Raw genomic sequence first — 17,500 nt, 5'->3', positions numbered from 1 at the left:
TAAAAGTATATGAAATTGTCCTCTAATACTGCTGCAATCAGTATTAATTTCTTATAAATTAAAGAATGAAGAAATACTTTCTATTTTTATATAATATTATATTTGCATACTTAACATGCATTTTACACTGGAGACTCTTTGCACTCTACACCAATTTCACATTTTTACCCAGTTTATGTGGCACATGCACCATACTTGTGTCATACAAGACAGAAATTACGGTTAATATTATAGTTATTAAAGAATTTTTACACACACATCAGAATTTTTGTCAATGATACACATATACCTAAAATACAGCAAAAGTTGGATGAGTTTTGCTGCTTTATTTCTTTAAAATAATTTTTTTTTCAGAAAAATGACGGGCTGCCGGTGGCAACGCGTGTGCACAACAGCAGCCAGTGGGTGTTTCTTATGTTTGTGGGCGTGGCTTGTGTGGGTGGGCTCTTAGTGGGCTCACTAACGATTGCATGCTTGCGTAGCCATGCTCAACATCTGGCCTCCAGGAAGTTGGGCTTGGGTCCAGAGGGAGGCAAGGGCACACACTATGCATATCAGGTACGTTGTAACATAATTATTGCCATTAAATTGTGATTTTGTTCCCTCATTGTGTTATTTAAAGTTCATAGAAAGGATGAACATGAATTTAAATTCTAGTAGATATTTCAAGGTATTTTTTTATCCTATTTTTAGGATCTCTGTAGGCAGCACATGGCTGCGAAATCCTCCTCGGGAAGACAAGAGTGTGGGGTCACAACCGGAGGGAGTGGGACAGGGGGAGCAGTAGGAGGAGCTGGAACAGATGCTTCGAGAGTCAGTAGCGTATCGTCTCAGTTCAGTGATGCCCCTCAGGCCAGCCCCAGCTCACACAGCAGCACTCCCTCCTGGTGTGAGGAGCCAGCACAGTCAAACATGGACATCTCCACTGGCCACATGATACTGGTACACACAAAGACTGAAGAGATCCCTATGTTTTTCACTCTTGCAGCCATTTTCTAAATGCATTAGAGACACATGCGCTCTCTCTCACACTCTCTATAGACATATATGGAAGACCACGTGAGGAATAAGGATCGCCTGCTGAAGGAGTGGGAGGCATTGTGCTCCTACCAAGCCGAACCCAGCACCGTGTCTGTCGCTCAGAGTGAATCGAACATTAAAAAGAACCGCTGCCCCGATGTCGTGCCATGTGAGCCTTCCGAACTAAATATTTCCCTCATGATAATTAATTCCCATCCTCTTTCATGCATTTGCATCACTTTCATCTGTAGGAGAACACATTTTCCTCTGACTATTAAACATGTGAACAAAACCCAATTGACAGCATTTTCTGTGCTTTCGTATCTATGCCTTAACCCATGCAGCAGGTGTTAATTGTGTGTAATTCTGTGCTGTGCAGATGATCACTCCCGGGTGAAACTGAAGGTCGAGGTTAACCCCTCAAGAGCTGACTACATCAACGCCAGCACCATAGTAGGTAGAAGCGTTCGATTATGACCATGCACATGTCTTATATACTATAAAGGAGTAGTTCTCTCCCTCTGTGCAGCCATTAAATCCAGTCCCACTGTGCAGTTGTGCGCATAGTGCTTTCTAACTGGAAAAATGTTCTGCCTGTAAATGGACAGTCTCATTTATCAAACACCTCGCTTTTGCATTTTGCTCTTCCTCAGCCATCGTTAACCAGAACTTCTTAATTAACCCCCCCCCCCCTTTTTTTTTTTTTTGGTTGCCAAGGTTACAAAATTCATTTATTCCATGGCAGCATGTCTTGGGTTCCGGAATCCCCGTCTTGCCGTTGCCATGGCAACAGTGTATTGATGTAGCTATGGGCGGAGGTGGTGCGGAATCCCCGCTGTTCCGTTGTAGCAAGAGCGGGAGCATCTATTAAACTTTCCTGTGCACTGATCACATGAATAGCTTGTTGCCATGGTGATGTGCACAATCTAAGATCCAAAAGAAGCCAAAAGTGCTGATCCATGACCTTTTGTTTATTTTTGACCTTTTAGATTGAGCATGACCCCAGAATGCCAGCGTACATCGCCACCCAAGGACCACTTTCGCATACAATCTCTGACTTTTGGCAGGTAAGTGTGTGTATGTGTTTGTGTTTTTGTATTTGTGTGTGTGTGTGTGTGTGTGGGGGGGGGGGGTTACCAAGATATTGGTAGAGTACCAAGATATTTTAGGTACCAGTTTTTTTTTTTTTTTGGAACGAGGAATTAACTGTGTGTGTATTTGCATTACAGCCCAATTTTCAAGGAGACACATGCATAATCTTGGTGGCATATGACTAATTTTATAGTCATTTTCCCCTTTATTTGGACTAGGAGTGCACCAATATTCTTAGAACCTGTCATGTGTCCCTACTGCTAGGCAAAAATCATTATAAAAATATAACTGCACTGAGAGTCCAGTGTACTTCTTTTGCAATTTTACTGCTCAGGGGTTGAATTGTGGCATGTGAGAAGGTGCAAATTAATCATCCATTGTGGAAGGTAGGTAGGGAATACGCTCACTCCCTTGTCTTTACAGCAATGCAAGCTTTTTGTGAACATCCCTGTGTTCATGTATGTGTTAGAGGGCAGATAGAGTTTTCCTCCCAGTGTATTATGCCTCTTTGTGACAGAGCTTGTTTAAAAAGATGTCTCAGTGAAAGCGTGTATAAGCCTTCACCTTCCCTAGATGGTAACTGTGTATATTGAATGTTGTATGAACCAGGTTTGCCTGATGGAAGGGAATTGGCAGATGACCAGATTGACATGAAAAAAAAAAAAAAATAGACATGTAATATACATCTTCCAACCTGAAGCAAGCAAGTAAAATAGGTCCAACATTTTGCAAAACCCTCTGTCCTAACATGTGAAAAATCTTAAATGAACAGTTTTACTGAATGTTATAAACATTTATAAATATTTAGTGAATGTGCTGACACTGGAGACCCCTTTCCATAAATGTCTCCTTACATAAAACTTTGATCATTCATCATTCAAAAATGTCATCATATTAACAATTGCATATGTTCATGTGGCATATCTACCACACAAACACACACACACACACACACACGTATGAGTCTCTCATTGATAAATCCATAACAATTCATGAATAGTATGGAATTGATCAATTTGAACCAAAAATTAGATTTGATTTGCTTTAATCAGGATGTTCATATGAGTATTAATCCACACTTTCCGATCTGATCTTTTTTCACAATTCATAAAGGATTTTTCCCAGCTGACGCTAGTCTTTACTGAAAGTGATTATCTCATTCAAATATCTTTATGCTTCATTTTGCGTCAGTGCAGAGTCAATAATCTTTTAGGCATTATTACCTCTGTTCATCAGTGTGAATAGGCTACATTTAGGCGATTATTTATCTCCCTGGGACTTCATCGTGCATGATGAGAAGTCACTGAAATGGCGCACAAACTGATTGCTACCGAGCAACATCATGCTGTTCTTTGTGGCAGTGAATATATGAATACATAATGTGTTGTGAAGTATAAAGGGAAGAGACGGTTACCTAACAGGGAGACGGAGGAATGTGAGAAATAGAGTTTCAAAGGATGTGCATTCTTCAGCGTTTTTCAGCACCTAAAATGGAACACGACAAACACAAAGCTCCCAAATAACACACACTATCAGCTGATTTAGCGATCAGGCGCAAATAAAACAAGAACTAACAAAATGTAGACGACATACCGCAGTTGGTAAAGTATTATGCTTTGTTGTTTTTTTGTTGTTTTTTCCATGTAAGACTAATTCTATTAAAAGTATCAAACGATGACTTTGATTACAAGATTTTTGCTTTGCAAGAACATTAAACAATCAAGAAACTAATTAGTGTCAGACTTTCGTTTACTGGAAAAAGTCATCAAACCCCAGGCTGTATTTAATTCTAATTGCGCTGTTCACGTTGTTAACACTCGTACTAATGTTTATGGAATTTAAATACCACCACTATCCTGCACCTTATTTTGCTCTTTATTGTATTTTGAGGCAAATTTTTATTTTTCCTACAACTGTTTTTTTTTCTATAAAACATTATCTTCCTACAATTAGAGCAAAAACAGTCTAGTGAAGTGGTAGTTTAGTGGTTAAGGCTCTGGTTACAGATTTGGATGGTTGAGGGTTCCATCCACAGTTTTACCAAGGTGCCACGCTTGGGCCCTTGAGCAAGGCCCTTAATCCTCTGTGCTCCTGGGGTGTTGTATCATTGGTAACCCCTGCTTTCTAACATTGGTGAGATATGTGAAGAAATAATTTCACTGTGCTGTAATGTACATGTGACAAGTAAAAAGCCCCTTTCTTGTTTTCAATATGAAGGTAAATTGATGATGGAATATCGTAGGGCCTTTATGCATGCTTAGTTTTTATTCAGGGGGAAAGCCTGCAAAGACTGATTGTGTGTATATTCGTTATATTTACTGTAGATGGTCTGGGAGAATGGATGTACTGTGATTGTGATGATGACCGCACTTGTCGAAGATGGAGAGAAGCAGTGTGATCGCTATTGGCCTGATGAGGGTTCATCCCTCTACCACATCTATGAGGTATGTTTGTATTTTTACTGTTATACAAGCTTTTTTTTTTCTTTATTCTAAACTGACTGTAAACATCACACCATGCTAAGGTGAACCTGGTGTCGGAGCACATCTGGTGCAATGATTTCCTGGTACGGAGCTTCTACCTGAAAAATGTGCAGACGCAGGAGACACGCACTCTCACCCAGTTCCACTTTCTGAGCTGGCCTGCACAGGGTATTCCAACCGCTACGCGCCCTCTGCTGGACTTCCGCAGGTACTTCATATACATTTATATCCAATTTACAGCAATCCCTCTTTGCTGTTAGCCTTCATGTTTTGTATTCGTTTTTTTTTTTCATCATCTAGACCTCATTTTTTCTATGTCCTTTGTTTTTACGATCTCTTCCACCATCTGTCTTATAGCTCCTCCCTTATTTCGGCATCTTTTCCCCTCTCTCTTTCTTTCTCCCTCACTCCCTCTCTGTCTTTCACTCTTTCTTTCTCTCCATGTGCGATGGAGCGCAGCGGGGCCCGTGGTATTGCACAGCTGTCTGTGTCATTTTTGTGGTTTGCAGCTAGTAATCTGACTCCAGTTGCATAGTCACAAAAATGAGCACGGACAGGTGTGGCTGCAGCAAGAGCAACGCTGATGGTACGCTCCATCGCCTCAAAGCCTCCTTCTCCTCTGTCCCATCATTCTTTATCACACCCTATTTTTCTTCTAAACTACATTTCTGTCAATTTATGTATATCCCCAAGCTTGCAAACACATTAGTACTACATTTTTTAAAAACAGCACCGAATGTACATTTCTTTAAAATACTTCTAGTAAAAGTGAAAAACTATTTGTAATTTATTATATATTGGACAGGGCCAATTACTGTTATATGAGTTGCTGAGAATAGTTTTATGCAAATTATAAATAGGAGTGGAAATCGCATATAATTTGGAAAAAACACTACCATTCCTTTCCTAATGCCATTCCTAGTTGCAATATCTTGTTTCATTTTATTCACCACATTATTCAAAACTCTTTCAAAACAAAAACACATTCTAGTTTACTAGATTTGTGACTATAAAAGCAGTCAAAAAATTTGTAAAACCAGTCATTTATATTATTCCAATGAATTAAGGCAAAGAAAAAAAATCAAACGAGCCAAAAGAAACATATATAAATAATAATAAAAAAAAACATTTAAATAATGAAATTGTAATTTAATTGTATGTAGCAATACAAAAGTCAGCTTATAACCAAGCTGGTGGGGGAAAAGTTTTGGGTTAGTCTGATCATCCTTTCTCTTGTGTCTTGTGTGTATATGAATATCCTCACTGTTTGTGGGTCTTGTTTATCTTTTGGCTCTTTCTTGAAATAACTGTTTAACACACTGCATGTTGTATGGCTCCTTAATGGTTGGTCATTTTTTCTCCTCTATTTTGTGTCCCCTTACCTCTTTCCCACAGGAAGGTAAATAAATGCTACAGAGGACGCTCCTGCCCAATTATAGTCCACTGCAGGTATACCGTTTTAACGCAAATGCTTCCTTTTCTCCTGCTACAAACTGATTGTTACATGTTTTAGTCTTTTAGCTGTCAGTCCATAAATTGCATTTAAATTTTATGCACATTTTGTTAGCTTTTTTTATTAGGTATATATTCCTTAGTGGTCACCTAGGTCACTAGGCCCTCCAAAAAGACAGTCATAAGGTCACAGCTGATTAGATATTATTAAGGCGGTATCCTAGATTTTGCATTTTGGGTAATGTTTTGCAAATAAGTGTGTAATTGGTACAACAATAATGTGTGCACTTACTGTTAACTCGAGTATACACAGGGTGAATAATCCAAAAGGTGTATTAAACCACTTAGTCACCCGTTAGGTTTAAAGAAATAAACTACCACCCATCTTTTGGCATCCAAAATCATCATCTTCATCCTTTATGCATATGACTATTTACAAACTTGCTGTAATACTGAGGTTAAAGTAGCTGATAAAAGCAAGCTATAAAAAACATGCAGGTGGTGTGATGTGGCCTGATGATCAGCAAAAAAACCTTTCAAACAAAGAAACTGTCACATAGTTTATAAATTTGATAAAAAAAAAAAAAAGTCCTTAAATAAACGTTGACAATAATATGTATGTTGTTACTATAGAAACGATGGCATATTAGAACAAGTGCATTAATCCAAATCAAATAGTTAACAGCACAGTTTTTTGATTATATTATATATACTGGTACATATGATCATTTGTTATATAACTAATTTAAAATTCCATTATGACTGAACTCCCCCTTTTTTCTGTAGTGATGGTACAGGCCGGACTGGAACATACATCTTGATTGACATGGTTCTGAACCGCATGGCAAAAGGTGGATTCTTATGCTACAATCATTTTTATTTATACATGCGATTTTATCTATTATCTTTTCGTTCAGCTTTAATCACAGCCCTGTGCTAAAAGGTTTATACATCAAGTCTCTCAGTCAAGGCACAACTGCCATTTGAAACCCTTCTAATCCAGAATTGAGAAATAGTCATTCGTTTTGCTTGGTCTGTCATCTTCCTGTCGCTTTTCTTTCTTGCAGAGGCAAACATTTTTCAGTCTGTTAATATTCTAAAACGTGTGCTTTTTTTTATGGCATAGGGGTGAAGGAAATCGATATCGCTGCAACCCTAGAGCACATTCGTGACCAGAGACCGGGAATGGTCCGCACAAAGGTAACACAAACCCAAAACAAGCAAGTTAGGTTTTTCATATATATCATCATCGTTACACTCATATTTTACGATGCAGTACTGACATGGATATTATCAGTTAACTGGGTTTATATAGGTTAGTGCTGCTAAAAGGATATAATAGAATAATGTAAGTGTAAGAATTGGGGGCTTTACTAGGTTTGATTCATGTTTTTGTGTAGATGGTGAGCAATGCTTTTGTCTCTTCTCAGGACCAGTTCGAGTTTGCTCTGACTGCTGTGGCTGAAGAAGTCAATGCCATTCTTAAAGCCCTTCCCCAGTGAGACCCAAGCGTGAAATCCACACGCACACACACACATTCAATCCATATAGAATACACTCATGCATGAGTAAACTACTAACTGGTCCTCATGTGTCTGAATCTCTGCCCATACCACTCCAGCATGTCTGCACGTGCACACATTCAGCCAGTCTGCGTTCCTAAAGTAGATCAATCACTTTACATCATCTCATCTTCAGCTCTTTGCACATACAGAACAAGACAGCTTATTTCAGGAAATCAAACCCTTCAGGATCACTCCTTATCATTCGTCACTGTATTAAAAGCGGAACGAGTCGAGTAATCCGCCGTTCCTCGTGTTTGCTCTGTCTGCGTTTCCACTCTTGTAACCATAGTAATGGCTTTGTACCGATTTCACCTCAGCAGTGCTGCGAGTGTTTTTCGGAGACAAGATTCTCTCGTCTCCGGTTGCATTAGTCGATGAGAGGGGTGAGTGGTTCGAGGACCTCAGGCTAAGATCCAATCTGACCAAAATCTGTTCGATAGTTAATAGGGTTTGATGGAAATTGGTTCCTAGTAAATGTGACTGAATGCTTCTGCTTTGTTCCTCTATACCTCTTGCACACTTTGACCTTCTTGATTGTAATTGTTCTTTTCGTCTTGCATTCCAGCATAAAAAAATAAAAAAATATAATATATATATATATATATATATATATATATATATATATATATATATATATATATATATATATATATATATATACGTATCTAATAAAGAAATATTAATTTTGTATTTTGTGGTGAATAATAAAAGTTTTGTGTAGTGATGCAGCAGCATTAAGTCTACATGTCGTTTTTGCTGTATTTTACTTGTTTTAGCGTCAATGGAATAAAAGTCAGGGGATTTGAACATATCTGGAGAAAATATGTCTATAGTGTCTAGTGCATATTTCTTTACTTTTTTTTTGGATATTTATGAATACAAGTCAGTTATTAAATGTTTCTGTAGAAATTCTCTAACAACGCATTTTTGATCAGAGATTTAATAATGAAAATTTGAGCTACTGATGGATTACAGTCAGTAAGTGGTCTATATACTAATGGTGAAGCTTATAAAATGGCCAGTCCTTGTAGGCAGAAGAACTTAGGGTAAGTAAACAGATGGAAATGATCAGTTTCAGAATGCAATTATAACAATGTCTGTTCCCCGAATTGTGTTTTCCACCATTACATTGTAAAAAAAATGGGCTCATAATGAATACACCAGTTTGAAATGTAAATTTATTAACCACTTCTACATGAGTAGTAACTTATGGTGTCAAAACTGGATTGTGTTGGCACAAAATAAAAAAAAACTTGATGTGGTATGTCCCAAAGAAGCTGCCAACAAATGGCTTTACATCACATGATGCTTTACACTAACCAAAGAACAAAGCACCTATTCTGTTAAAACTGGCACATTTGAGAATATATGTATACTGTATATTATACTAGCCAGAGGCTACATATATTATAGGTTATATATACACATTATACTTCTATTCCTCCTTGAATCAGGAAGTCTGTCCAATCGTCCTTAGATAGACATTGTGCACAAGATGAACTGAGGAAAGAGGAAACAAATGCAGGATATGGTCATTTCTGTTAAATCTTTCATAACACTTGGTGCTCTAATAATACTTTGGTGGCTTTTTTCTTTTCTTATTTCTTAAACTGTATAATATATCCTGAGCAGAGATATGTTACAACCCCAAACTTTATTCTTAACGCTCTTATTTATTCTTATTCTTTTGAATGTATATTGTTATGCTAGTTTGTGCTTTCTATCAGAGCTGTCTAAATGAATGTGTTTACACGAGCTCATTTTAACGGCACTCATTTTATTAACATGCAATTAAGCATTTTTTTATTAAAGAGATTATTGAGTGGCCTTCTATAGAGCTATTATATATATATATATATACACACACACACACACACACACACACACACACACACACACACACACAATTAGACTAAACTTATTAGAATAGGCTGATACTAGTGAAACAATAAAATAACAAGGAATTAATTAGTGCATTCTGATTGACCAAAACAGTCAGAAATACTCAATAGTGGCCTCTGTGCCCTCACAGAAAATTAAACACTTTCAGATTTGATGTTTTTTTCTGAAATCTGGTTTAATAGCGGGTCATTTATAAATGGCCTTTTGAATCATTGAGTAAACAATTTTCCTATTTTTGCAGTGTCAAATGTCTTTATATTACTAGACGTGTATTGCATATCTAAAATCAACAGTACAGGCTACTTACATCATCATATTGAAAGTTCACAGATCCTTGTTGCATAACATCTCGCATCCTGAAATTCCCTGTAGACCAAAAAAAAAACTGTGAAGAAAACTTTCAGGCTTAAAACAGCTCATGAATTTATCTCGTTATTGGTAATACATTTTATCATTCATATGATGCTTATAATCAGCAATGTAATGTTAGTTGATTCAGAATTCACTGGTCAATAGAACTCAATTCAGGTTTATTTAAATCAGCACTTTTAAAAAATCTGGATACAGATTTCGTTCCCTAAGAAACAAGCCACGGGTTATTGTGGCAGTCATAAAAGGAAAAGCAAACTAAGCAATATGGAAAGTTTTGGTGATTTTACATATAAAAGCCCTCAATGACAATGGGATGGTTATTATGATCAGGACTTCTTAGGCAGTGTGGTTCTCCTAGAGAAGTGTATTTTCAGTAAAGCCTGGACAGAATTATTCTGCTGCATAAATTACATAAAATACAAATCCAATTACTATGTATGGAGGGAGAAAAATAAATGTATTAATTTATATTTAGTTTTTTGTGCTTGTTAATGTTTGCCAAAGGTTTACCTTCAAAGTGCAACAGCCAATTTTATATAAAATTCGAACCTGGAGATAAGTAAAGCATGCTAACATAAAGCTTGAGTACTTTTTGGATTTCATACTTTGGAACCTGGGGTTGGAGCTTTGTGAACAAAGGAGAGTAAAAAGAAAATCATTTAAATGTTTACCTATTTGAATATTAGAGAGCTAATCTTACCTCATGTACCTTTGAGCTGCACTTTTTTGCAAATGCATCACTCGTTGATTAAATCTGAGATTTTAAACTGCTTGTGAAAACGGGATGTTTTTCATCAACATTAAAGAAGAAGAAATGGGACTAGATAGTTGGCAGATTGCCAATTATTGCCAATTGCAATTTTTTTTTCTGAGCACTTCATAGCGTAAAAATCAACAAAATGCTGAAAACTAATTATAAAACAAAATTTCAACATTCTCATATATATATATATATATATATATATATATATATATATATATATATATATATATATATATATATATATATATATATATATATAGCTTCTTAATCCTTTAGATGATATTTATAATAGGAGTGATTAAAGATATTATGAAAATTAGAACTGCACAAAGTGCAACCAGTTCATTCAAACAAATTACGAGGATTGATAAAACTAGCAAAAAACTAAAATCAAAAGCAAAATCTACTAAAAACTTACACAATCAGCTTGTGTGCACTCAGAGTTTAAAAATGACCAAAAAGAATTACAACAGTATAAACTGTGGGATTACTGGATTTATCCCACAGTAAAACCACACCACTTACCTGTTAGAGCCCTGAGTTTCACGCAGCAGGCCACATAGTCATCGAAATAGATCCTGCCTCCCCGACTAAAGCGCTTGATGATGCATCCCAAAGCTTGAGGGCTCACTCTGTACCCTGTAAAAACCACATCACAGAAATACAATTTCAGCAGATTGTTGCAACCTAGAATTGCATTCACAAAATATAAATAAATAAATAAATAAAAATATTGGGGCAGACTGTGGCAGGGGAGCATTTTAGCGCATAATACCGGGTCTGCTCGGAAGTGCCTCATTGCGCAACTATGGAGATGTAGCAGCTATCATATGGTTTAGCTTAATGACTGTATATTAGTTTAATTATCTACTGGACATTTTCTCAATGACCTGCCCCACCTGCTAATTAATTAAGTTACGGAAAGTCTTGCTTCAGTTAGGTTCCCTGGTGGTCTAGTGGTTAGGATGCGGCGCTCTCACTGCTGCGGCCCGGGTTCGATCCCCGGTCAGGGAACCAGCCACTCTTAGTGCCGGTCCCAAGCTCGGATAAATGGGGAGGGTTGCATTGGGAAGGGCATCCAGCGTAAAAACATGTGCCAAATCAAACATGCGGATGGTCCGCTGTGGCGATCCCTAATGGGAGAAGCCGAAAGAAAGTTTTAAGTCTTGCTTCAGTTAATATATACGGGGCATTAACTATTAGTTAAAGTTAAAATATAAAAATAATAATAGTTAATGCCCCTTATCTGTTAACTGAAGCAAGACTTAAAAAAAAAAAAAAAACTAAATTAATCAGCAGGAGGGGCAGGTCAGTGAGGAAATATCCAGTAGCTAATTAACCTAAGATTTGTATTATGCCCAAACAAAACTTTTTTAAACAATAATTCTTGGAGAGGTTTTCCATGCGATCTACGGTGCCCATGGTGCCTTTTCTGATCAGGGAAAAATCGCACAGCACACAGCATAGTGCAAATGTTCTTCTTTAGTTTAATGCTGATAACAGACAAGTATATATACACACACTGGAAAAAACCTGAGCTAAAACAGTTCCTGATTGGGAAAGAAGACATAATAAACGGAGATGTGTAAGCCCAGATAAAGACTTCCTGTATACCTTACATACTCACATCATAAAGATCCTATAGACATTGAACAGATAACAGGAATGTGTTTAGAGAACCAGTGTGAGAACCACCTTAACACTAACATATACAGTCATCAAGCTAAACCATATTATAGCTGCTACATCTCCATTGTAAATGCAATGCGCATTTTTTTTTTTTTTTTTTTTGTGTGAATGCAATGCGCTTCCGTAGCAACCTGGAACGATTACAAGCATTTTAATTGCAGCAACGATGTGAATTTCCCCTTAACATCACAGTTCCCGAAAGTGGTTTCTGTTTTGCTTCCGTCTTCACCACTTGCACTGTGATTAGTTTGCTACCCGCCTGTGTTCACCTGTTCTGTGGAAGTCTCTGATTTGTTAGTCCATGTACACCGTGTCGAGTTACTGTTCATTGTGAAGTCTTGTAGCATTAGTGTAAATCCCTCCTTGTCTGTGTACTGCAATAATGGATTACCCTTGTTTCCATTTTTATGCATATATGCAAGTTTACACACTTGTACCCTTCCTCCTACCGCATTTAACAGTAAGTGAGTTCTGGAGACCAGAAGCATTTTATACAACACAGCTTTAAGAGAGTATAAAATCAAAAGATGGTGTGGATTAAAATAAAAATCCTAATGCCTCAGCCAACCATATTCAAAACTTTCACATGCTCATGTTTGTAGGGAATTTATGCCATCCAATTTAAATTATGCTGACTGACTTGACTTGAAGTCCACAGTCTGCTTTTTAAATGCTGCTTACTTGTGAAAAAAAGTCATAGCAGTAACATCATCAGCTGAAGAAAACTGTGGTTGTTTCAATATACTACTGGTTGGCCACCATTGTTTTGATGGATTAACATTGTTCCACATTCACAAGGCAGGTGTGGGTCCACAAAGGGCCGGTGTGGGTGTAGGTTTTCATTTCAACCAATCAAAGGCCACACATGATATTCCATTGAAAATTAAGATCCAAACCAATGTGGAATCTTGTGTGGCTTGGTTAAAATGAAAACCTGCACCCACACCAGTCCTTTGTGTAAAAGATTGGACACTAAACTAAGGTGAACTAAGGAACCAAGGAAAAATTGGTTGTGAGATATTTGCCAACTTACCCATGCTAGTAATGCTCTGAGACAACTCGTGAGGCTCCACACTGCCACTGTTGTCTCGGTCGACCATCATGAAGTTCTGCTTCCAGCCATTCAGCACTGTAAACAGTTCCTTAAACTCGGGGAAGCCCATCTTACCTGAATAATCTCTCTGGGTGGGCACTGTTAAAGAGAATCAACCAGCTGCTGACCAAACATTAACAATTCAAATTCTCAGACAGAACCTGGCTGAAGGATTTCACTAAATAGTGATCTCTTAGGAATTTAGGACATAATAGACTATAGTTTTTACACAGAATGATGAGGAAAAAATAAAGAAACCTCCAGTGACTGTGGTAAGAAAATCAATCCTTGTTGATTATTGAAAGAGGACTGTCCACATTCGACCACGTTCGAGATGGAAGGCTATGATGACTCAGGTAAGCAATCTACAACCATGGCAGAGTATCTCAGACTGCTGACCATTAAGTACAGTGGAATCCTTAATTGCGAACTCCATTCGTTCCGGAAAAGTGCTCGCAATGCAATTTATTCGTAATGCAAAGCGAATTTTCCCGTAGGAAACAATGTAAACTCAGATAATCTGTTCCACACATCCAAATATCTTCTTCTTTATTCATATAAAAATCTTTTTTTATGGTATTTTATGTACAAATTGAGAAACAAATAACAATGAATAAGAATTAAATAAATTAACCTATACTTTATCTTTAAAAAAGGAAAGGTGGAGGAGGAGGAGGGGTATTGTTTGGAGAGACAAATCTCCTTCCATGAGAACACACGTGGTCACAATACTATAGTAAACGGCACGTCTTTACACGAATGCGCAAAGCGTTCGTAAAAGCACGTAATTCCCAATCCAAGGTTCCACTGTACATACATGTAGACCTTCAAATCCTGGAAATATTTTTCCAGTTTTCAAATGTCCAATCTGTGCACACTGTAGCCTCACAGTTGAATCCTGATGTGGTCTCCTGCTATTGTTAAACCTCAAGGCTTAGCAGCTTAGCATGTTAATTTCTGACATGTTTTTCTGCTCATCGTGGTTGTAAAGAGCACTAATTTGAGTTTAGTGTTTTCTCAAAGAGAACAAAAATCTTCAGATATTCAGAATTCAGCATTGCTATTGGAAACTCTGCTTCAGAATTTTGTAACACTGTGCTGTACAGATAAAATCCCAGTGACAGGGACTTTAAAATAATAAATTAGCAACTTGCTAATAGCAATATAAATTTTTCTATTGTACAATTATGACCATAAATGTTTCATACTGTTATACCCTAAAGTTAGAATCTACTAAACAGATGCTCCCTATTTTATGAACTTTTGCTACTACAGACAAACTTGTCCTCAAAGTGAAAGTTTGTTCGAGTCGAAAATTCTGCGCGGAGGAGAATCGCCGCTAGCTAGTCATCGACCGTAATATTTCTACATGATGCGCACTGGAATAGGGCGAATTTTTATAATTTTTTATTACGCAATACAAAATATTGTATACAGTATTTCAATTATTACGATTTGCTTGAGTATATTTTATAGTTTATTTGATAGTGTTTATAGCTCTTACGTCATTAGGAGATATGCGTAGTCAATAACGAACACAGTAACAACTTACAAACAAAAATACATGGTAAGTTGGGGAGGGACTGTACTACATCGATCATACTATGAGGCAGAAAATCAAAAAACAATTTGTTTCCCCACATTTCTGTAAAGGATACATCCAGCATGGCAATCATAATTCTGCACGTCTCCAAACTGAAAGCTGCAAACAAAACAAATGCGTTTTTATATAAAATGTTCATCTTTTCCTTATAATGATAAATTCAACCTAACAAACTTAGGAACCTGGTTTATAACAAACTTGAATAAACTTGAAACAGGTTCATAACAATCTTCTGAACCTGGATGATTCCTTAAAGTCTTTCTGCCCTAAATTGAACAAACATATCCCCTAAGAACTTCATTGTCAAACGAGTGAAAAAAAAATAATGATAAGAAGCTCAAAAATGCAGAGAGAGAGCTACATGGACTACAGTGACAAACACCTGGCAACAGACAGGATTTATAAATGGTGGATGTAACCATAATGTAGTTACAGAAATAACATTTGCTTTGAGAAGAGACAGAATAAGGTATAAAAGAGTGTAGAGCTATGAGGGAACTTCAATATCAATATATCAAAAGCAATTTGTGCAACATGAACGACATGGATTTCATTTTGTTCAACATTGGGAACGTAAAACTCTTAATATAAATAAATGTTTTTTTTTTGTTATAGATAATTTGTCAGTGTTTGGCTTTATACATCTGGTATTTTCTAGCTTTACTTTGTTCCAAAAATTGTCATTTAATTATGTGTTTATTAACAAAAAAATCAAACACATACTGAATATAAACTATATGGACAAAAGGTTGTGGACACCTGACCATTGAACCTGTATGTGCTTTTTAAACATCCGTTTTCATATTTAGTCTTCAATTGCTGGTATAATAACCTTCACTCTTCTGGGAAGATGTTCAACCAGATTGAGTGTTGTTCCTCCTACCCGTTGATGTTCAATGGGTCATCTAACTTTTTCTTCCCATGCACCAAATCTTTGGAATTCTCTCCCCATTGAGATCAGACAGACTGAACCTTTTAGTGTTTTTAAATCTGCTCTTAAAACCTGATTTATTTTTTTAAATTATATGTATCTTTTTTTTTGTGATGCATTTGTGATGTTTATTTTATTATTATTAATATTATTTTATATATTTGTAATTAATATTTTATGCTTGGAAATCTCTTAGATGTAACTTTTAAAGACATTATATAAAATAAACAATATTCTTATTATTGTAATTTAGCCACTAGGGTGTTAGTACAGTCAGGCACTGAGGTAAGTGTGATAAGGAGGCCTGGGGTGCAGTCAGCATTTCAATTCGTCCCAAAGGTGTTCAATAGGGTTGGGGTCAGCGTGCAATAGCAAGCCATTCAAGATCCTTAACTTCTACCCATGTACACATATCTTCATGGAGCTCCCTTTGTGCACAGAGACATTGTCATGCTGGAACAGGTTTGGGTCTCCTAGTTCAAGATCAAGGAAAATATATGACCAGTGTATTTGTGTGTGTGTGTGTGTGTGTGTGTGTGTGTGTGTGTGTGTGTGTGTGTGTGTGTGTGTGTGTGTGTGTGTGTGTGTGATTCTCAAAATCAGTACATTATACACTGAGAAAGGCCCATTCTAAATGCAAATTTTCTTATCTGGCCACGAGGTCACACTTGCACGCAGCTGCCAAGAATTCATAGCAGTCATAGATTTTTTTAATTAATTTTTTTTAGAAAAGTACATATATGGAAACTGGAATGGCGTACAAACATAGCTCTGTTTGCTGATTGGTTACACCAACTTCCTGTTCCAGATATTATGTAACCTTGTGCATTGCAGAGCAGTACTGAATTCACCATTGCCATAGCCTTTCCTCTTGTACACAACCAAGTAGAGTCGGTATTTTCCCCAGATGTTCATTTATATTACAACTATAAAAATACTACAGCTGTTCAGCAGTACACTGGTTACAGTATAGTGTTATGTAATCAATTATTGTGCACCAAGAAGCAAACTAAATATATACTAATATACTGGTCATGACACTGAGCGACAGCGAGCAGAGGTTTTAATGGGTTTATATCTGATCACGCTACAGCATGAAGACAAACGACTCCATTTGGTGCACTCCACAGTCTGCACTGCTAGTACAGTGGCATAATTATCATCTGTGTAATGGAACCAAATGGACTACACTTACCTAATAATTACAGGTTATTTCTGACCAGTAAAATGAATTATTGAGGTCAATTATGGGTTAGTAAAAACAAAAAAAACTTTTCCATTCAATAGTTTTGAGAGTGTTATGATCTTTGAAGGTGGAATACTGTGCATACACATTTTTTTTTGCCAGAGCAGTCAGGCATTCGTTCATCAGATATTGCCCTATTTTGGTGGGCCCTATTTTTGCCCACCTTTCCAGATAAATATGGACAAATGTATTCAGACACTTGACTGTTCCAGCTATATGTGGTTCTTCCCCAAAAGATCACCACAAAGTTGGACGCACACAGTTGTATTTGTCATCTTTGGATGTGGTA

At 36.9% G+C, this 17,500-nt stretch overlaps 2 protein-coding genes across 5 annotated transcripts in view; one reads left to right on the top strand and one right to left on the bottom strand.

The window, feature by feature from the left end:
• ptprnb (protein tyrosine phosphatase receptor type Nb) overlaps positions 1–8,346 on the top strand; it is a 30,128-nt gene extending 21,782 nt beyond the window's left edge. For all 4 annotated transcript variants that reach the window (XM_083532287.1, XM_083532289.1, XM_083532290.1 and 1 more), the window contains 12 exons: positions 355–558; positions 694–942; positions 1,042–1,189; positions 1,400–1,473; positions 2,010–2,087; positions 4,437–4,556; positions 4,637–4,803; positions 5,991–6,044; positions 6,834–6,898; positions 7,174–7,247; positions 7,478–8,217; positions 8,274–8,346. In XM_083532287.1, coding sequence (XP_083388413.1) covers positions 355–558; positions 694–942; positions 1,042–1,189; positions 1,400–1,473; positions 2,010–2,087; positions 4,437–4,556; positions 4,637–4,803; positions 5,991–6,044; positions 6,834–6,898; positions 7,174–7,247; positions 7,478–7,549 — 1,305 coding nt within the window. In that variant the 3' untranslated portion in view covers positions 7,550–8,217; positions 8,274–8,346. The remainder of the gene's footprint in view (positions 1–354; positions 559–693; positions 943–1,041; positions 1,190–1,399; positions 1,474–2,009; positions 2,088–4,436; positions 4,557–4,636; positions 4,804–5,990; positions 6,045–6,833; positions 6,899–7,173; positions 7,248–7,477; positions 8,218–8,273) is intronic.
• A 426-nt stretch (positions 8,347–8,772) lies between these two features.
• Positions 8,773–17,500, bottom strand: part of gca (grancalcin) — a 16,259-nt gene continuing 7,531 nt past the window's right edge. Inside the window, exons 4-8 of the mRNA XM_083534587.1 lie at positions 15,090–15,133; positions 13,372–13,519; positions 11,175–11,288; positions 9,822–9,880; positions 8,773–9,112 (exon numbers count right to left, since the gene is read on the bottom strand). Coding sequence (XP_083390713.1) covers positions 9,086–9,112; positions 9,822–9,880; positions 11,175–11,288; positions 13,372–13,519; positions 15,090–15,133 — 392 coding nt within the window. The 3' untranslated portion in view covers positions 8,773–9,085. The remainder of the gene's footprint in view (positions 9,113–9,821; positions 9,881–11,174; positions 11,289–13,371; positions 13,520–15,089; positions 15,134–17,500) is intronic.

This window comes from Silurus aristotelis, assembly GCF_946808225.1.
Source record: "Silurus aristotelis genome assembly, chromosome: 2".
Lineage (NCBI taxonomy): Eukaryota > Metazoa > Chordata > Actinopteri > Siluriformes > Siluridae > Silurus > Silurus aristotelis.
This window is presented reverse-complemented; position numbering and strand designations above follow the sequence as displayed.